Source organism: Metarhizium robertsii (assembly GCF_000187425.2).
Source record: "Metarhizium robertsii ARSEF 23 chromosome Unknown MAA_Scf_10, whole genome shotgun sequence".
Classification (NCBI taxonomy): Eukaryota; Fungi; Ascomycota; class Sordariomycetes; order Hypocreales; family Clavicipitaceae; genus Metarhizium; species Metarhizium robertsii.
Window position 1 is genome coordinate 196,670 of NW_011942150.1, and position 21,447 is coordinate 218,116.

The following is a 21,447-nucleotide window of genomic DNA, read 5'->3' on the forward strand; positions in this document are numbered from 1 at the left end:
CTACTCACACGGTAGACATGGCTACCCCCTCTGCGGCCCAGAATTTAGGGTCAGACATTTTCTTCAATACATCTGTGCCTACCCTTAAGCTTGACGTTGAAGACTCCATCTATCACAATGATGAATCTACCAAAGGTTCAAATATAGAACAGCTTCGATGGCCTAGAATCCGAACTATCTGGCAGGATGGTTTTTCCGAGTTCTTTGGAACAATGATTCTCGTTTTATTCGGCTTGGGCGCTACCGCACAGAGCGCCCTTACGAAAGGCGCAAAGGGCGACTATCAGAGCATTCTATGGGGATGGGGGCAAGTCTTGAAATTCCTCTACAATAGTCCTGCGACAGTTGAGCTAACAATATGAGATGTATAGGACTGGTGTTATGCTCGGGTCGTACGTCAGCGGCAAGTCTGGCGGCCATATCAACCCAGCCGTTACCCTAGCAAGCTGTGTCTATCGTGGCCACCCTTGGCGAAAATTCCCCATCTACGCCCTGGCCCAAACACTTGGTGGTATAGTGGCCGCTGCCATCGTATACGGGAACTACCGTGTTGCTATTGATGAATTCGAGGGTGGCGTGGGCGTTCGCACCGTCTCTGGCCCGAATGCTACTGCCGACCTCTTTGCCACGTACCCTGCTGCTGCTTTTATATCACGTACCAGCATGTTCTTTGATGAATTTCTTGCTAGTTCAATTCTCCAGTTTATTATTTTTGCACTGTCTGATGAATTTAATAATTTTGGTGCTGGCCCCCTCAAGCCCCTGGGCCTCTTCTTTCTTGTTCACGGCATTGGTGCTGGCTTTGGCTGGCAGACTGGTTATGCGATTAACCTCGCCCGTGACTTTGGCCCTCGACTGGTCACGTACATGGCTGGTTATGGCCCTGAGGTCTTTTCAGCCGGCGGTTATTACTTCTGGGTATGTACTTTTGCTCGCCGTCGCTTGCCTTTAGTACAACATTCGGGACTGACACCTGAAATGTAGATACCTATAGTCGCCCCCTTCTTAGGCTGTCTAAGCGGTGGTTTTCTCTACGATGTCTTTATATACACCGGTGAATCGCCAATCAACTCACCCTATTTTGGTATTCGTCGGTTCCTCAGGCCTCGATTTAATTGTTCGACATGTTCCGCCGCATGCAACCAGACGCCTCATTCCCAGGTCTAGGTGGAAGCATTTATAATTTTTTTCTTTTGTTTCTACCGATGACATTGAATGCCTGCGACGAGAAATGATTACACACCATACACGGAACAGTTGGACAAAAATACGGAATTGAATGGGCAGGCAGATGGACCAGAAAACGAGGTCATCTGAGAAGGGCTTGTAATTTATCGGCGTGAGGATTATTTTGGGTTGGGCTGGGTTGCGTTTTTTTTCTTTTTTTGAAAATAATTTTCTCTTTAAACTGGTATTTATAGGAGCCTATAATTGTACGTATATGACACTTGTTTCTTGTTCAGCTTTGTTGGGCCAGAATCTTGCTTGCAGTGACTACAGTAAATAATATGCAGATTTCAAACTTGCCCTGTAGTCCTAGCATACCAAAAGCGCGAACTGTGAGGCTGGCTGGGAGCCATGCTGTTTTGAATAGCTGCCTACCAAAGGCAATATAGCCTGGTGACTCCTGTCGCTGCCATCTTCGTCCTATGGCTCTAAGGCGACTGACATACACCCCCCTGTTACCACTCAGTAGGATTCTGAGACCTTTTCTTGCGCAGCGAGCATCAACTCGAAGTAGTATCAACTAACCCAGCGCGATTAATAAGAAGGTTCAGAAGGACTCTTCCCGGTACGGCAACGTCTATGCCTCCAAGTCAATTGCGGTCTGCAACTCGCATCTTCAGTAATATTCCACGTAGGTGATATCGGCTCGGCTGCTGCTCTTAATTGAGTTGAGTTCTCGAACTGTTGTGAACTCGCACCCGGCGTAACCCGAATAATTGCTGGTTTTCAACCATGCCCTTCGCACCACCTGTAGCGTGATGTAAATTATAGGCAATAAGGCTTTGTCGCATCACACTTCATGCAATTTGTTCTATTCCCATATAACGCGGGTTTTGAGGAGACAACGACCGAATAACCGGCCATTTCTTGCAATCTGTTTCCAACATGGGTCGTCCAGAAAAGCATCTGTAACGATAAACTAACAGTCTTGCCCCTTTACTCTCTGAATGAGCTCATTTAATCACGAATTCCCGGGTGGCCTTGATATTGTCGACACTCATTGCTTCTCCATCCATGAGGGAGTACACAAAGCACTCTCCTACAATTTCCCAGATATCCTGGGTCCCCAGCTGCCGCAAAAGAACAGGGACGGAGCAGCCATGTAGAATACAGATTGTATCGCCTATCTGGGCTTTCGCGGGTCCAAGTCCAAGGAGTCGACTGCCTGAGAACCCTTTGGTTACGAACATGACCCTATTCCAAATGACTGATCTGACTCGCTTGATGTACTCCAATGCCATGGTTGGGTGCTGCTTGCCTTTGATGATACGCATGTCTATGCTCTTTCCGTTGCTAATGTCCAACCAGTACTGGCATGCCTGACCGTACCATAACGGAGCAGGAATCCCATCCGGTCCTCTGTCTGCTACAAGCGTACGCCACAGATTGTCATTTGCGCACGATGAGCCGTCTTCCCGACGTTTCCCGCCGCTTAGTCGGATCCAATCGGGTGGAAGTGTGCCCATCCGTATCGCATGCTCGGTCCTTTCGTTGATTTGGTTGATAATAAAGCCAGACACAGTAATGGAACCATCGAGATGCCACACGCCATGTGGTGACGGCTGCCCAAAGATGGCCACATGCTTAGATTTCAAGATTGCAGCCCTAGAAGCATCATATCGCTTACGAAACGGATAGCCAACAAATACTTCACCATTCTGCCTTCCACTTTTGTCAGACACAAACGGGAGCGCATCTGTCCTGGAGATCCAGGATGGTAATGTCTCAGTTTGAGGCGCCCATGGCCGGCATATAATGTCAAGAGACCCGGACTTGTTGACACAATAATCAACAAACAACTGGTAGACGTCCAAAGAGCTGTCTATCTCATGCCCCGCTATAGTTTGCTCCCAATAGGTTCTATCGGTCGCGATTGGAGCGAGCGCATTAACGACGTCCCTAGCATCAGTAGACTGTAAAGCGGGTAACATTGATACTAAAGATTCCAGGCTACATTGAGTCCTTGGATAGAAGGTCCCATTGACCTCCTTTTCGAAAAGCTCCCGGGATGTTTTCACTACGGAATAAGCCGGCAGGGCACGCAGGTCCTTCAGAAATAGGCCGACATATAGGTCATATTCAAAACCAACGTAACCGAGGGTCTTCCGAAGAAGGAATGACTCAACATCTTCGAATTGAGAGCCAAGCAAGATGACGGCATCACAAAAGTCCATCCAGTTGATACGTTTATCTCCATAATATAGAACGGGGTGCGTGGATAAGATAATTTCGAGGAACACCCATCTGCGGCTAAAGTATGGTAGACGCAATAGGTCAACGAATCCGTTCCAGTGTCGCTTTATTTTGCTTGGGGTCTGCAAAACGGTGATACTCTCCAGTCGACATAGATTGGGTACGAAATCAAAAGCTAAGCTTCTCTCGTCGCCGCTTCTCGTCGGCCGCATCTTCCCCAGCCATATTACAGTCTCATTCGCTCTTCGGAAAATTAACGGTAGTAGATTCTGCATGGCGGGCTCTTCCGTGCCATTCATGATACATAACACGCCAATCCATACATATACGGGCTCGGTCGTGTTCCTAATTCGACGAAGAATATCTTCCACGCGGCCTAGGACGGGTTGCCGACGTACCAGGGATCCAGAACGCAAGATGACCTCTCCAATGGATTTTTCATGATCGCTCCAACGACTGGACACGGCTTTATAAGCGGGTGATGTGTCAATAATGGTTTTAAGATGCCAAACTTCAATATTGCACTCAACCAAACTGTCAAAGTCTCCGGAAGGAAGCACCTTTAGCATACGAAAATCATGGTTTCCAAGCTGTGTGGCCCAGTAAAACCTGTTCCTGTTTTCTGCGGCCTCTTTCATGGCGGTTTCTGCCAAAATGTCCTCGGCGGTTGAATTGTACTCAATTCCAGCGGAGGGTCGATTCCCCATGCTGAGCCCGATTGAACGGGCACTTGCCATCATCCTTTTGGCCTCACATGCACTGCTCTGTCCTTCCTCCGCCTGACTTGAAAAATCGAGCCTGGACGAGCAGTCAGCATCTGCAAACAGTTTTTTCCCACTCAGCAGTACATACACTTCTGTAAGTTCTGTGGGTGAGGCTCCCTTACTTTGCGGTATAAATTGCTGGGTAACTGGATAGTTCGATGCCTTGGGCAAGGGACACATCATTATGCGATGGTCCGAGTTTGAGAAAGTAATATGACAAGGTGTCACCCGCCTCCCACCTCCACGCTCTAGAATTCTCCTTTCCAGGTTCAAGCTAGCACAGACCCGCGAACAAAGCCGGCCAGCATAGATACGCTCGTTATTTTTTCGACACTCTTGTAGAGCAACCCTGAGGAAAGTAGTGAAAGAGTCCTGTCCTTGCAGAGGAGCCACGCTTTCAAATCCCGACGCGACAATGGCTTCCACGGTGCTTTCCGCGTCTTTGTATTGAGCTGATGAGGCAGAAAAACAACAGTCTAATAGAAACAGAACGTGGGATTTACAGGAAGTTAAAAATACTGCATGAAGGGCCGTCCAATCGACCGTCACCGTCGAAGTTGTATCAGTTACAGGGTCGCTGTCTGGGTTCTAAGCCCCGGGTTCAAAGCAAATGAATCTATTTTGAAGCAGGTGTAACTCATACTTACCGTATCCAGATGCAGTGCTTATCGTCGCTATTTATCCCATGTCCTCCATAATAGAGAAGCAACAGCATATTGGGCGCATCATGTTGCAAAAATGTCGACAGTCTCGTACCGAATGATAACTGCGGGCGGTCCGACTCGATATCGTATTCCTCTACATTGAAGTAATAATCTTCCAACTCTTCTCTCAGCTTCCCCCGCTGGGTTCCGAATTCTCGTTGGGCTGAATCTTTCCAACAGGTCATTAGTGCCCAGACCGAAGAGTAAGGGGACACGACGAGACCATTGCTAGGAATAGTGTCTCTCGACATTGCTAATTGAAGCGATTTAGGCTTGATATCTGATGAGTTTCAGGATCCACGCATGCCAGACAGCCCACCAAACAAACATCGACAATGTTCAGTATGGGCCGCACTCGGCGACTTGACATTCTGAAGATATAATCAATTGATACATGTAACATTGAAGTTGGAACCAGACAGTAATTAGGCGCCACCACATGCAGCTTTTGCAATCGCAGCTGAATATGTAGGACGCGCCAATGAATCAAACGTCTCCAGGCGGCTTGCGACGCTGCAGTCGAGACCACTCTATATGACGTTAGCATTTGCATGCAAACGCCACTCAAGTACGACACAGTTCTCACAGCCCTGTATTCGTGCATACACCTCCTGCCGCCGTTGGTTGGCACGAGTCGCTTGGAATCACATCCTTGTTCAACTCCACACTCGACATGGCTCTCAGTACTGCTGATCGATACAGGGTGTCTATGAAGAGGCCACACGACTTTGGCTATGCCCTCTATCAACCTAAACCATTTACCAGACTTTGCCCTGTCAAAGTCGGCTACCTTGATGAGTACCAGAACTGGCATCCTCTGTTTGATTTGGAGAAACCGGATGACATAGCTGCTGAGGGATATACGCCGTTTATCCTCCCACGGCGTAGCGTTCCTGACGCTGGTCAATGGGGTCCTTGCCTGTCAACCACGACCGTCGACACTCCGGTCGATATATCCGCCAGAGGTACGCTGCAGGCCCTCGGGTTGCCCGCCGAGGTAACTGCTGTAGTACAATATCGCACGTTTACGGATTTTGGAGCCGTGCTTATGTGTGACGACAAAGTCGTCTCTGAGGGCTTCGACGTCCGCAACCCTTTTCTCGAATGGCTAAAGCAAAATTCCGGTCGACTCTTGGCTAATTATCCTGACGTGAAACGCTACGGACTGTGTGCGGTTACTTGGACATATTCGGCAACAGACATTCATATCAAAACTTGGACGGACACCGACACTCGCGTTACTGTTGGCTTTGTCTCCAAGGCTGACCCGTTTGCCCACGGTGGCGTTCAAACGTCGTGGGCCAGGTCGCAATCAAGTAGTGGCTGGTTCAGCTGGAATGACCAAAAAAGAGTTATTTTCTTCACCGGCGTGAAAATCACATTTGGATTCTTTGGAGTAAATGAGCAGCAAGAACGTGGCTGGCGTGGAGTAAAGAAAGATAGTTGCTTCCTAGTCACAGATTCGGCGCTTGATGAAAGCTGCGAGGCCGAAGTAGAAATTTTTGGTGATGACTGGCAGGAGATTAAGATGGCGACTGACGAAAACGCATAACGGCTACTTTTGAAGCATAGAGGACCACAAACTGTTGAGAATATCTGAGCCGAGCTAGGAATAGGAGAAGGTGCTTGCGGTAATGGTACACTCTGTAGTCGTGGAGGTTCATCCTGAAACTCATGGTAAGATGTCACACGGTTACACGAGAAGCTACGATCACGAGACTTGGGGCATAAGGCTCCCTCCGACTTCTCTGGTCCATGCAGGCCTTGAGAAAGCCAAGAACCTTTAACACCAAAGACTATTATCAGATGAATCCAATTATGACTCCGAGCCCTTACCGAGCCCTTGTCACATGAGAATCGTGGCCGAGTTACCGCATAAGCCGGCTAATTCTATCTCGGCCTTTCAGACTTCTTCTCCGTCGCGAAATATATGGAATACCAAGTAGCTCATGTCATCATCAAGTTAGATATTAAGTGTCAAGTCAATTTTGTAATGCGTAACAGAATTTTCAACTCGTAACCTTGCGTTCATCAACGCCAGTAAGGTCATATTTGACATTCCCAACTTTGTCAGTGCCTTTTCTAGTTGGTCAATGCTATTCCACGGGGATCTCTGTACTTACGATTCTTTTCAATTGTCTCGGGGGGCATCCAAGCTGCAAGAGTACAGCATGTGTGTACCGGTCTTTGGCATGCTCCTATTCTGATACGTAGAGATATTCGAGTTAAAATGTGTTTTTTTAATAGTATACCCATAAATCATCGAAGCCAGTTAATTTCGGACCATGAAGGATCAATAGTCTCAAAGGGCCCGCACCTTGCCCATCTCCCAGTGTATGACTTCTGTGAGACACTCTTCATCCTTCACACGATCTGTCCGCACGTATCTGTTGGTTTTATCGTAGTTTGCATCAATGTCGGGATCATAAATCCGAGACAATTCATTGCCATAATTTCTTTCTCGCACAATGGAACCTTCCAGTCCCCATAGGACTTCTCCACAGACAACAACGGACCCTGTAGCTCGTTAGTTTTCAGTGAAATGTGTGAGCCAAAAGAGAAGCATGTGACTTACGCGCCGGATATTGGAGTGGTAAGTTGTATGTCCCGCTCCTTGCACCACTCGGCAATGCTATTCTTTACATGAGGGGACGATCCAAACCCCAAACCAGGACGATATCTTGACTGGCTGTTTCCCTCTCTGCGATCTGTGATACTTGATCATCTATTAGGTCAATGATTATGTTGACAACCGGGTCAAACAGGGACTTATAGTCCGCTTGGGTAACCAAAACTGATGATGATCGCTTCTCGTAGGATTTCTCTGCTTCCGGAGTGAGGTATAATGGAGGCATGTGGAGAGGAATCTGATGTGACCGTCGACGACAGCCACCCATCCACAGTCGCACTGGCACACCCTCATCAGGCTTCACGGCGGACCCTTTTTGGCATTTGACAAGGGCTCAGTGAGGGCTTGGAGTCAGTAGCTCAATCATCTAATAACAGTCTTTGTCATCGAGAGTCCTTGTTTCCACAAGGCCTAGATGACCAAAAAGCTATATTTGTTTATACAAGAAGATGCAAGAGCCTTATACGCTGGGTCTCGTGATTGTAGCGTTCGTGTTATCGTGTGTCGTTACCCGTGTTACGGCAGAAGCGAGCATCTCACACTCCCAACCGAGCAGTACCTTAATAACAGTAATGACTGTATCTCAAGGCAACTCGCACGGGTCTGGCCCATAGGAACCTTGCGATGCACCTTCTCGACAATGAGGTAACCGTGGCTCAGAGACGATGTACATTTGGATACACCCTTTCTTAAATCCCGGGCACCAAGCCTGTTCTTTACTCGCTCCTCGGTGTCTCTGACTCCAATCGGGATTCAAGGAAGAACGGGAAGAAGGAGGGGGACCGATGAGACTACGTATCAGTTACTCGTCTCGGCTACAGCGAGGGTCCGACGTGTCATTTTCCGAGGATCCGTCCCGTTATTCCTGGCTGACCAACTGCAGCATGGGCTAGAAACAGGAAAGCTCTACCCTCCTTTTCCTCTTCGTGCAGACTCTATCTGGGATTCGGGTAGTATGACTACCTGGCCGTACTTCTACCTAGGTATTCAGTAAAGTATGGTTAATTAGTCTTGCAGCGGGTCCAACATTCCAAGTTAAATGGCGTGAATGCGAGTAATACCAGAAGTAAACAGAGAGGTCCCCCGATCAATTCAATCGAATCGACACTCTAATCGCCTATCTCAGTCGTCGACCACTTCGATCGCTTAATCGGGTGACCACCCTAGAAGTTACAGGGTGCTGTACTCGCCGATGCTCCGGGGAGGTGTAGATGCAGATCGCATCCTTGTTCTAGTAGGCTTACAAAACTATTGTTTCTGGCCAGTTTCGCATCTGCAAGAAGTATTCGAGACCGTTGTAGACAAAACCATACGTAATGCATTCAACCCTATAAATCTGCTGTGTGACCCTGCTAGAGAAACACTCTGCATAAAAGGCAATAAAGAGATCAAGTACCAAAGAGTTCTTCGTCTTGGCGCTATACAGTGTCGTGCCAATAGGTAAATTATGAGACAGAGGTTCTCGTCTGTAGCCGATTATTCGCTCGATGGACTGCATGTTATGTCGTCTTGATGCAACCTTTTCCTTTTTTGCCGTTGGTTCTGCTGACAATGCATGAGACCAAATGGCGGTAACCCAAGTATAAAAGAAGCCCACGGAACGGCGTGATAGAGCAAGAGCAAACAAAGAAAGAAAGCACCAAAAACCCACCATTACTGAATTTCCCTTCCCTACATACCATAATGATCCTACACCGCGTCTTCCCTGTTCTCGTTGCTGCCGTAGCAATGGCCCTGCCGAGTCCCGGCAAGGCACCTGATGCTCCTGCTCCTGCTCTTTGCCTACCTACTTCCTGCTGCAACAATGTGAGTTGAGGTTCTGAGACCATATGTGTATGTATTGTACTGAATCACTGATGTATCGTTAATAAAGTGGACTGGTGATTGTCCATACTGGCATGTAAGTCTTGATTTGCTGCAGCACGAATGCCAACTTCGAGATCGAATATTAACCACGTATGGCATGTAGAGACAATGTGGCGGTTGCAACTGTTGCTAATGGGCCAGCTGCATGAGCTAACGCATCAGCTCATACGAGATGCTATGTGACGGGAATTATCTGGAATCAGAACACTCACTTATGTAACACAACATGTCGCTGCCTCAAAGGTAGCAGAACCATGCTGCTATCTGCGATTCACTACTCTATTCCATGGCATCTAGTTTCGTATAATTCCACTCTTTACCTATCGGCAAAAAAATTAGGCACAATGGTGCATCATGCATACGTTTCTTAAGTGTAGTCTTCATTCCGCGACAGTCCTAGTACTACTACTGTTGTACTTCTTTGTACTTTGTGCCATTTAGGCTCATGCTGTGCTTGCCGAGATTCACCGGGAATGATGGGATGTATATCCAAACAGACAGGAGCTACAAAACTTGTTGCATTAGGACCGTTACACTGTTCAAGGAAAAGATGAATTGCTTTGTCCTCATCTTTCAGGAAGCAGGGAAACGGGCTAATTGGGAATTGAAAACTACACTTCGACTAAGTTTGACAATGGCGATACGGCTACGAACTCTCAACTCCATTGTTGCCAAACGGCTAAACAGTTGACTCCTATGGTATTCTCCTCCTTATACGTCACTAAGGGAACAATAATGATTGTGTAAATGCTGACATGGGATATTGGTTATCATGATGGGTTTTGCTGACTTTGGGACTGGACTGCGATAATGACGTAGACATGCACGTCGGAAGCCATCTAGAAGGGGGCATGCGACGCCGGGGATTTGAGGCCTTCTTAATTGTCCCCTCCCCTACCGCAATTTTTTGCGTGTGGCGTTAGACGACCAAGTCCTCGAACAGATATATTTCTAGTGGAAGAACTTGAGCACGTAATACGGCGGATTGGAGCTTATTGCCAATGGCGACCCGCGTGTCATCTATATTTTGCTGTGAGGGGCAAGACACGGTGCTACTGGCATACAGCCCTGATTTTCTACTCTGGGAACAACTATATGCCTATGCGACTATAAATATGAATAATTTATTCCTGCTCTAGACCAAAATTTTCCGGCGTTCATGCAGAAAGAAACTTTAACTTGGTTGTCGATACAATCTCCGGACCCAGCCATGAGGTGACCCGCCTCGATGGCGACTTTATAACATAGCAGGGACGAATAGAATGTTGAGAAGGCTCAGCCCTGTCTGATTCAATGTTTTGTGAAAGACGTCCGGTGCAATAGATCGCGCGCGGTGGAGAAAATATTGACTGCTCCTCTGCAATCATGAGCAAATGGATGTCCCAGCCGATAGCGTGGCGTTTTGGTTGCGGAGCCAAACGCCCCTCGCTATATTTGGCTACCAAGTCCTAGCTCCGTAATCTATCGGTATATAGATGTTTCGCATGGTTTTATTTCATGAGGAAGCTCTTGGTTGTTCCCGTGGAAAGGGCATCAGACTGCGTAGCCGGATCCCGGACCTGACCACGCGTAACCGGTTTCTCTTGAACGGGAAGAATGAATAGAATGAACAATCAGGATTAAAAAAAACCTCGATTTGTAGGTGGAAACTACTGGTAGCTCTGTAGCTGTCTTAGCACTCAGCTTTATGTACCTCCTACATATATACACCACAAAGTAGACGCAGTTCCTTCACAGCCAATAAGCGCATTACTTAATATTAAATTACATATGTAACCTGACGTTTGGTCGGCCATCCCGGAAGAAGCAGGCTTATCAAGGACCAGCACCTACTTCGCTTTGTCAACAATGCTATCCCAAACATTCCATCTGGGGCTTGTATTGAATAGTGGAATTAGTTTTACTTGGCTCTATCTTGCTAGAGAATTGGGGCAGGAATTATGTATTATAAAGTTTATATAAACCTGCCCTAGTCTTGGAAAGGTACGAGATATTCTTCTCCCGTATCAAGTTGAGACTACCCTATAACCCGTCAGGTTTGCCTGCGGGCCGCTTCGGATAGCCTCCTGATACCGAGTCACCAGCCAAGTTAAAGCTGCCATGGCTTAGGAACCCATTCAAGAAAGAAAACTAGGTCCATGGTGAGTATTTTTGGTCCTGCCTTGTAATAACGGATGAGTCTGTTCGAGAGGCAGAGTCTCGGCTTCTCCTCTCTTTCGGAAAGCCCTGTGGCGCCCACACGAGGCGGCCGCGCGTTCACATCGAGTATGCGGCTAATTTTAGCAAATTGAAGTGGCGGCATTCCCCTGGCCATAGAGGGGGGTGCCTTTCCGAGAAGGCGGATAATCCGGCACGCCACGGATTGTGAATGCCGAAGGCTGGACGTTGCAGTGATGGGATTGGGCCAGTTTGGCAGTTTGCCGCACAGCCGGTACGCAAGGAAAACAGAGAATATGCCGTATATTAGAGCATGTGCCACGTGCATGGATTGATTCTGTCTTGGTCACTTCATGTTGTTTCGCATAGTCGTCCCTGAATTCTGCTAAGCATTAGCTTCCTCCTATACCTCGTTGATATGATCTATATCTCATTTCGCATCCGGCAGCCGGGATAGATATGCAGCTGCTTTCTGCCGGGAACCACATCTTCGGGACCATAGTCGCAGCGGCAACGGCGACAACGAGTGAATAGCAACTCCTAGTCTTGAAAAAGCCATATCTATTCACTATGAGGCGCCATATTTTGTTATCCATTGTCGCTACGGTATTCACAACAGGCGGCAGCGCCCAGGTGACACCCTTCTCACTCGATTCTGATGGTAAGCACGAGGACAAAGTTGCATCACGTTACACCGTTCCTATCTTGGGGATTACCACACCGACGCACATATTTTTGAGCAAGAACTCATATGTGCTGACCCATAATCCCAAATATGGCATCCAAAGACGCGATTGGGTACCTAGGCTAACCGCTCTTCCTCTAGACGCTATCAAACAGAGTGCCAGCACGCTGGCCTGGGACATGATGCAGTACTACAAGGGAAACCTCTCAGGCCAGACACTCGGCATCCTCCCCGGCCCTCCTCCTGCTGGTCCCTATTACTGGTGGGAAGCCGGTGCTATGTGGGCGACTCTTATCGACTACTGGGCTTGGACCGGTGATGCAAGTTATAACGATGAAGTGATGCAGGCGATGCTATGGCAGGTTGGTCCGAACGACGCATACATGCCCCCCAATGTTACGGCCTCCCTGGGCAATGATGATCAAGGATTCTGGGGCATGAGTGCCATGACGGCTGCAGAAATGAAATTCCCCAACCCACCATCAGATAAACCGCAATGGCTTGCCCTCGCTCAAGCCGTTTTTAATACCCAGGCCAGCCCGGACAGACATGACGGCTCATGCGGAGGAGGCCTACGCTGGCAAATCCCCTTTGCGAACAACGGCTACAACTACAAAGCATCCATTGCTAACGGATGCTTCTTTAACCTTGGCGCCCGCTTATACCGGTACACGGGCAACACAACCTTCGCCCACTGGGCAGAAAACACATGGAACTGGATGGAAGGGGTGGGCTTTCTTAACAGCGCCACATACGCCATCTATGACGGAGCCAACGTCGGCGACAACTGTACAGACATTAACAAGGCCGAATTCTCGTACAATAATGGTATTTTTGCACTTGGCGCGGCCTACATGTACAACACTGTAAGTCCGTCGTCTATGTCCCTTGCTGTTCTTCTCCTATGCCCTGGCTCTAACACGCACCAGACCAAGGACCAAGTTTGGGCGGACAGAGTGACCAAACTTGTAAATTACGGTCTTAAAACTTTCTTCCCCGGAGGAATCGCTGTGGAAATTACCTGCGAAGACGCAGGTACCTGCACCACCGACATGATCACATACAAGGGCTTTATGCACCGCTGGTATTCCTACATTACCCAGCTGGCCCCGTTCACCGCCAACACAATTAACCCTGTCCTGAAGACGTCCGCCGCCGCCGCCGTTAAGCAATGCACCGGCGGCGCCTACGGGCGACAATGCGGATTCAGGTGGGCGAGCGGCAAGTATGACGGCACAACAGGGGCCGGACAAGAGATGAGCGTCCTGGCGGCCGTTTCGTCGCAGCTTATCAACGTTACTGGCAAGGCGCCTGTCACGGCGGACTCGGGTGGTATATCAACTGGTGACCCCAGCGCCGGTTCGGGTGCGGACAATTTCCAAAACAAGACGCGACCGGTCACGACGGCGGATAGGATAGGGGCTAGTATTGTCACTCTTCTACTTTTAGCCGGTGCTGGCGCCGTGTTTGGATCGATGGTCATGAAGGAGTAATATCGGTAGATAGATCGCAAGCTCAACGGCGCAAGTGCGTAGGCGCAAGCCACCATGTGCCGTTCCTCACGCATCGCTGCCTCCGAGGTCCTACAGAAAGACGGCGCGGCAAGGCGAGAACCTTGATGCCGGACAAGGACAAACTGCTCCGAGGGTTGAAGAAGGGCACGCTGTCGTGGCCCGAAATTTTTCAGCAGTTCGATTCGGTCTTTCCGAATCGGCGCACTGTAGGGAGCCTCCAAGTACATTTATTAGTCCACAAAGACTATTGCCTGTTGTGGACGATGAGAAGGATTCAATCTTTCCAGGTAAAGGCATACCCAAAGCTCGTAGAAGGTATATTAAACAGTTATATTACGTGGTTTTCCGCCCCAAGCGATAAAGGCTTTTAGAGGGCCATGTTTCTAGACGAAGGAAAGGTTGGCGTCATCGTGGCTAGGCAGGGAAAGGGAGGGAAGAGGAGCAATTTATACTTCACTTACGTTGACATGTTTATATATGAGATCCGCACTCTCATGACAGGTCATGCCTACTGTGATGTCATCTCGCCGACCAGGGTAGTGAGTGCCAACAGTAGTAGCTGAAAAGAAACGTGATAGTCCTTGCATTGACCCGAGGCTCATTAGTTGGTAGTGCAGCTCAGTGTATTGAGAAAAAGTTTATCCATAAATTGTAATAGTCCAAGACTTTGTAACTCTTCTAAACTTTTTTTTTCTAGAGACCTTTAAAGAATTCTCGCACGTCCGATACCCAATATTCAGGTAGAGTCCTGGCAGGAAAGTGACCACCCCTCTTATGAGTCTTGAAGTAAGTGACGTTGCACAAACGTTCTATCCAGCTCCGAGGCTAGAATATTTTGTCAGCATCATATTACTCCCCAAAGTCAACATGATACGTACCGTGAAAGGAAAATTTGCGATACCTGGAAACGGTCCATGACCCCATCCCCACTGACTGACGCCACTGGGTACATTCGTTTTTGGGAAGTCTACTATATCAGGCTGCAACCGTGTTAGTGTAAAGAATGCAACAAGTAATTTGAGAAGGTGGTTTCTGCACATACTCGAAAGATTTGTCGATACGACCTAATATTGCCATACGGGCCGGGGAGCCACAGCATCAAGGCATCCGTAATCAACTCATCCATACTATGTGGAATTCCGTCGCTAATAGCGTAGCTCAAGTCCCAGTACCATCCTAAAAATCCCACCGGGCTATCTGCCAGGGCCAAAGACATGGCAATTGGCTTCTGACTATGAACCATGGAATACGCGTTGTGAAAGTCGTCCCAGACATGCAGGGATTCAATAACGGCTGTTTCTTCTGCCGTCGTCTGGTTGGCCTGGAAGCGTTCTATATCAGTAGAGTTTGGGTTCGGGTACCAGAAGTCGAAAAGATGGCCAATTATAGAGTCGGCAACGTCATGTACCATCCACATTCCGATAAACCAGCCCGTATCTGTCGTGGCAATGCCGTAGGTCGAGTAACCAAGCTGCTTCATCAAGGCATCCACCGCTCTTCCCATTTCCCGTGTTCCTAGACCATCTTGCGTTGCTGGCGGGCTGAATCCAAAGCCCGGCAAGTCGGGGGCCACAACGTGAAACGACAGCTCCGAAGATTCTGCAAGGGGACGAATGCCTTTGGACCATTCTAGTGATGTTGACGGCCATCCATGCAGCAGGAGCAACGGTATAGCACTATCATTTTCCGATTTGTGGTGCAGAAAGTGCAGAGGAATGTCCGAAGTGTAGTTGCCGGAGCCAGGAACCTTGGTAATATAGTGCTTGTAGTCGCGGTTCATTTGCTGCTGAGCATCTTCCCAGGAGTATTCATCCGCCCAGTACTTTGCGACACTGGTGATGTTGTCCTTGCTCGGCCCTTCTACTGTCCAGTCATCAAAGAGACCGGTGACTGGCCGATAATCTCGCACTCTCTGGAGGGTTTTGCGAATGATGCGAGGGTCCACGGAGATGTTGACCCCTTGTGGCGCGTACCCGATATCATGGAAATTGAATCCAAAATGAAAATCATTGTAAGCGTTCACATGGCTACTAAAGGCCAGCGCCAGAGCGATGTGCTGTAGCATTGCAGAGAGGCCCAAGCCCATTTATTCTAGAAAGATGTATTATGTGATTTGGAGCGCTGTATTATTTCCACGACCATCTATGATGCAAGATTATCTGTATATATACTTTTTCGAGATATGATTGTTGTCAGAATCATCTTGTAACAATCACGATACACAATGGCCCAACCAAATTTTGGCTGACAAACCCACATCGCCGTGGAAAAATTTAGCATTAGAGCCAAGCATTGCCGTTCCACGGTCCAGAGGAAGAGAATAAACAAATTTAGACGACTGCAGGGATTTAGCTGGCACAACTGTTGGTTTGCCTACATTAGACCACCTATTACCAATCTTACCTAATGCTTAGAGAATCTTTTGTAGGAAGAGGTCTTATGGACGATCTTGCTTGTTATAGGTTAGGGGAATGTTATATGTAGCTTGCCCTCGGCGAGCCTAGAACTTCACCACATCCTCTCTATAACTAGGAATTTATATGACAACGAACAACTACTACCATAAATTCACGCCAGATTGCGCTGATAAGTCATTCTTGTCGCTTAGCACGTAGTGGCCAGTGATTAATATCAATTGATGAATGTAAATGATGTTCCAGTACTGGATAAACGTGGAGGGATTTTTTCCTAGCTGCATGCAGCGCCAAGACAACTTGAACTCTATTCAATTGCCGACGTCTGAAGCTTTCAATTGCGGAGCGAACACGTGCAGTCGCCGATGTGCCGAGATCGGTGTTTAGTAGCAACTCAAGTATGCATCGACACGCCGGAAATCGACTTCCGAACATGAAGAAACATTACCAATAACACCGTGGCAGTAACTACGCCGGGGCAAGCAACGGGCTTGGCATTCCCGTGGAGAGGACGTGTAAGGGATAGAAAGGAGCCAAGGAACGGTATTTTGGGCACCAATAATAGTAAATGAGAGGATGCGAGGCAAGTAGAAGGCAATGGAATGAATATAGCTATTCATCTTAGTCAGTCGGCGACGCTGTGACGAGGAGCCGTGTCCGACACAGTCTCAAGGACCAGGGTAAGCCAAGGCAACTCGACTGCTCCATCTTGAAGTCGTGATTCCCTGTGATGATACTTTCTTTGTTGTTGAGTAACCGTTGTTGACCCAACACCTTTGTTGTGGGCTAACCGTGTGACAGTCAAATACATCTTAGTGATAAGACGAGCCGATATCGCAAAACCAATGTCCACTTTGATAAAATTCCTTGTCAACATATCAGATTAGGATGTTTACCTAGGGCTCATGCGGTCAGCCGATCCTGCGACCGACGCAGCAGCCGGTGAGCTGGGTCGTAGAATATAATAGAGCTATAGTTTGGATAGAATGCCTTTCTATTCAGATTACAATATAGGGAAAACCTAAGTACATTCAGGGGAAAACCTATATCAAGGCAATAGAGCTACTCCTTGTGATGTTGCTGTAATTCTATGGGATTCTAGGAAGAACACCTAGTTTTTGACTTGGCCTGTACGTCAAATCCTATTCTTTTTTCTAGATTTCGAATATTAGAAACAACTCGCTGGGCAGGATTAAAGGTGAACCTTACAAAATCAGCGCAATAGTCATTCACGGTATCAGACCCAGTGCTGATGCAGCCTGCCCAGCAGTATTGGATAGCCTCGACTCTGTTGTTAACTAGGCACGCGAAGAGAACATTCTCTACATCTGCTAGTCCTTGAGACGGAACGTTGGGATTTAATTTAGCAGTATCCTCAAGTTCCTTCTTCGTCCACCCTGTTCTGTTTAGCTTCCAGTTGGTACGTATATAACGGATGTCAGTAGTTACCATCTGGGAGTAGTCCGCGCCCGCAATAACGTTCGCCAGGACGACAGTGCTTTTGTGCTAGTCCACTCTGAGCAAGGGTAAGGAGTACCGCCAGGAATTGAGAAGTCTTCATTTTGAACAGCTGTGTTTGTGAAGGAATATGGATAGGAATCAGTTATATGCTAAAGATTTATGGATGCTGTAGGACTGTTGTCTTGATAATACGAACATTCCACACATTCTATGATTGAATGGGAGCTGTAGAGCTATTTATAGTCTTTGTTAATATTATTACTGGGCTGTCGTCGAGTCAAGTTGCCTCACAACGGACTGACTCCACGCGGGGCCTAAGCATGTCTCCCTTCTTTAGGCATGGATGATCAACTTGGCCCTGCCTTGGTGCTGCAGGTATATGTACATTGACTCGACAGTCACGCTTTCAACCGCCGCTGAAATGCATATTGACTCGACAGCTTCGCTTTCAACGGCCGATGAAATGCATATTGACTCGACAGTTACGCTTTCAACGGCTGGAGAAATGCATATTGACTCGAAAGTCAAGCATCCAACAGTCAACGGGACAACAGAGCCGTTCTGCTTTTATGCCCATTAGTTTTGTCCTGGTAACTAGAGCTGGGTTTCGTAAGCCTTGTTTCTTATTTCGCCGTTAGTCAAATTTTACCATTCATCAGCGTCATCTCGTAGTGACAAGGACAGACAAATGTGATACTATGCTGAATATTGCAACATTATTACATTTTTTTTAATGTGTTTGAGCTGACGCGATAAGAATGTATGTGGCCCTTTCTGACTCATTCTAGGTTGTACCACCAACCAGGCAGTGCGATATTCCGAACATCTGCAGAAGATTGTCAATTTGTTGGTATTGTTTGCGGTCAGAGATGCATAAAATGGGGTTGCACGAGCCGTATGGTAATGCACGCCGGCCCCTTCGTCTCTCGTCCAACCACCTCCGTGGTCGGGGATGATGTCTGGCAGCGATCGTTCCACCATACTTGCCTGTATTATTCTGCTGACAACGGGCTTGGCATTCCCATCTTCTGGCCAACAGTTTCCGCAATCAGCGGAGAAGACGTATTGGAGGGACGGAAAAGAAAAAGCGGTGCAAGACGGTACATTCACATGGAGCGCAACGACCTTCTGGGCACCAATAATATGGAATGTAAAAGACAATGAAAAGGGTTGTACTTATTTTTTTTTCTGTTTTTAAATTAATAGCTTTTAAGGTTGAGATTGTTTCGCTCTGTAGTCAAATGAAAATTAATAACTATAACAAAGATTAACCGCGTGTGTATTAATTACATCTCCAACGGCGACTGTCTTTCCAAACTTGCCTAGAGATATAACATCTTCCAAGCTCGCCGAGTTATTCTGGTTAGTTTCGTCCAATCTTACATTAGAGATGGGGCCGTGGTACTGCCACATGCGAGAACCATTATTCCTTCGTTGCCATAACCACCATAACCGGTCTACTTGGGCATGATGCAAGTAGAAGACAGGGTCTAATTTGTTAGAGAACCCGTTTATTCACGAGATTAGATAGAAATGAATTTGCTGCATACCATTTGGTGCTGTCTGCAACAGAAAGTCACCTCTTATAAATTGCGGAATCGCGTTGTGCGCATGGTCCTCTAATTTCTTGAAGAATTCGGCGTATGAATCTTGTTCCAGTATACTTATGATACTTTCCGGTGTTACTCTCGCCTGAAGCTTCTTCTTTGCATCACCAGTCTGAAACCCCCGGCTGAGACAGTGCGGGTTGCGCGATATCTTGAATTGGCTTCCTATTTCTTCTGCTTGCCAGTTACGAGTCGAGTTGGCAAACGGCCCGTCAGTCACACAGTGGCCGTTTCCGACTCCTCGCTCGCCAGTCGAAGTTCCGTCGGAGCCGAATCCGGATGTGCTCCAAATAGGAGATTGGGCAAGATCTGCGGCATCCAATGACCAATCCCAATAGCTATACTTTGTTAATATGTGTTGTTAACCAAGCATTTTAGTCCCATATATCATGCAATGACGTACGGAAGCGAGCCACTGTAGAGGCATTCTGCTCTGAGAGCTTCTTCAAATGTGTGGATAAAGTGTCGATGCCACGGCAGAAATGCCGCTGCATAGTGTATATCCAATCCTTCCGATATGTGAGCCAGCGCAAAGTCGTCAAACCGAGAAGTGCTGTTGTCGAATTTGGACGGCTTATCGGAAAGGCATTTGACAGCACTAATGTAGGCTTGCTTCTCCGCAGCGCCCAGAGATCTCCATTCCCTTCGAATTGGCGGATCTGAGCAGGCACTATCTTCCACTTCAAGCGGCACCATGTAGGAGCCTGCCATGGCAAACGCCAAACTGACAGTGATACAAGCCACAAAGACTATGGGAATGAGTTGAGTTATACTATAAATATATGTTAGACGCGAATGCATGGGAACCGGGATCGGGCTATCGCTACATGCCTTTTACACTGTCGCTTTGTATCTCTTTTCCATTCTGTCTGGCTAGCAGGATCTTGAGACAGACACAAATAGTTTTGCCGCCTCCCACATAGCAAATATCCACCCATATTGTCTAGGTGGTAACTAATTCAATGTTAGAATCGCTGAAACGAAACAAAATGGTATTCTCAGTCTTCGAAAGGGGATGACGGACGTCAACTGTCTACTTACTGTGGTAACGCAAAGGCTTTCTTGTAGTTTATTCTGCGTTCCGAGAGCAGCATTGACCGCTTTTCAAATAGGTACATATGTACCAAGCCAGCCACTAGTTCCTGGGCGCCGCTGTTTCCACCACGTCATAGCACTTGAGACACAACTCATAGTTGTCTTGCCGCAGTTCTTGGCAACTCAGACCAACGCTAAGTGAAAGGGCGAACGATGAGCGAATATTGATCACATCCTGCTCTCTTGAAAGCCAACATCGTCGTCGATCCATGTCGGTAGTTAGGCTGGTGGCTTGGCTTTTACGTCAGCTTCGGCCTTGGATGCTACCATTGACGTCCTTGCACTGCGCCGTCAAGCTTGGCAGCTAATGCTTTAATGTTGACATATGTACTCGGTAGCAAAGACTTTGCTAGGTATTTGTAGCAAGGCAACTCAACACTTATAAAAGCGTAGGGTCAGACGCATGGGCTCTGTTGTACACACACACAGAGACACACACTTATATACACATGCGCACGCGCTCGCGCAATATATATCAAAATGCATCTCAAATCTCTGCTTGCCGTCGTCTTTGCCTTCGCGACCGCCGCAACCGCCGTTTCTAAAGATCGCTGCAACTGCCGCTGCACATCCGTCCCGATCAACAACGCCAAGGACTGCACCAAGGACAACATATGCCCGGACGGGCAGGCGTGTCGCTTTGAAATACCCAACTACAGCCAAAGAAAGGTCTGCAAGTGGACCTGCGACTCTTCCAAACCCGTTTCTAATAAGCGCTGTGACTGCCGCTGCGAGCCCATCCCGATTTCCAACGCCAGGGACTGCACCGAGGACAATGCATGTCCAGAAGGACAGACGTGCCGCTTCGAAATACCCAACTATAGCCAGAGGAAGGTCTGCAAGTGGACCTGCCAGGTGTCGCGCACGACTTCTTGAAAGAAGTGCAGCATTGAACGGTTATCTTGCGATAGGTCGTCAGTCACGGAGAGCATAACCAGGCAATGTGACTTGAGGTTTGGGTGGGAATTTGCATCAAGAGATCTGACCGGCAGACTCGAAGACGGCATGTAAGGAGAAATAGCGAAAGACTATACTATTACTGAGCTATAGAAGATAGTACTGGGCTGGTAATTTAATGACAAGACACTTGTATCTGATGTATCGATTGTACACGGCCTACTGCCGCATCAA

General features: G+C 47.8%; 7 protein-coding genes across 7 annotated transcripts; 4 read left to right on the top strand and 3 right to left on the bottom strand.

The window, feature by feature from the left end:
* Positions 1-363: 363 nt before the first annotated feature.
* MAA_09222 (Major intrinsic protein) lies at positions 364-984 on the top strand (the record flags this gene model as incomplete). The annotated part of the gene is made up of 1 exon (XM_007827220.2): positions 364-984. One exon carries the CDS (start codon positions 364-366, stop codon positions 982-984), a length of 621 nt encoding a protein of 206 aa, XP_007825411.2.
* A 1,196-nt stretch (positions 985-2,180) lies between these two features.
* Positions 2,181-4,127, bottom strand: MAA_09221 (Ankyrin and HET domain protein; the record flags this gene model as incomplete). The annotated part of the gene is made up of 1 exon (XM_007827219.2): positions 2,181-4,127. One exon carries the CDS (start codon positions 4,125-4,127, stop codon positions 2,181-2,183), a length of 1,947 nt encoding a protein of 648 aa, XP_007825410.2.
* A 1,434-nt stretch (positions 4,128-5,561) lies between these two features.
* On the top strand, positions 5,562-6,440 carry MAA_09220 (uncharacterized protein; the record flags this gene model as incomplete). The annotated part of the gene is made up of 1 exon (XM_007827218.1): positions 5,562-6,440. One exon carries the CDS (start codon positions 5,562-5,564, stop codon positions 6,438-6,440), a length of 879 nt encoding a protein of 292 aa, XP_007825409.1.
* A 5,670-nt stretch (positions 6,441-12,110) lies between these two features.
* On the top strand, positions 12,111-13,718 carry MAA_09219 (glycoside hydrolase family 76; the record flags this gene model as incomplete). Its single annotated transcript, XM_007827217.2, has 2 exons — positions 12,111-13,091; positions 13,155-13,718. 2 exons carry the CDS (start codon positions 12,111-12,113, stop codon positions 13,716-13,718), a joined length of 1,545 nt encoding a protein of 514 aa, XP_007825408.2.
* A 714-nt stretch (positions 13,719-14,432) lies between these two features.
* On the bottom strand, positions 14,433-15,804 carry MAA_09218 (Epoxide hydrolase; the record flags this gene model as incomplete). The annotated part of the gene is made up of 3 exons (XM_007827216.1): positions 14,433-14,564; positions 14,618-14,719; positions 14,782-15,804. The coding sequence occupies 3 exons, from the start codon at positions 15,802-15,804 to the stop codon at positions 14,433-14,435; spliced, it is 1,257 nt and encodes a 418-aa protein (XP_007825407.1).
* Positions 15,805-18,862: 3,058 nt separating this feature from the next.
* MAA_09216 (putative domain, di-copper centre) lies at positions 18,863-19,932 on the bottom strand (the record flags this gene model as incomplete). The annotated part of the gene is made up of 3 exons (XM_007827214.2): positions 18,863-19,104; positions 19,165-19,559; positions 19,625-19,932. The coding sequence occupies 3 exons, from the start codon at positions 19,930-19,932 to the stop codon at positions 18,863-18,865; spliced, it is 945 nt and encodes a 314-aa protein (XP_007825405.2).
* An 864-nt stretch (positions 19,933-20,796) lies between these two features.
* Positions 20,797-21,192, top strand: MAA_11571 (uncharacterized protein; the record flags this gene model as incomplete). Its single annotated transcript, XM_011412486.1, has 1 exon — positions 20,797-21,192. One exon carries the CDS (start codon positions 20,797-20,799, stop codon positions 21,190-21,192), a length of 396 nt encoding a protein of 131 aa, XP_011410788.1.
* Between the last annotated feature and the right edge of the window lie 255 nt (positions 21,193-21,447).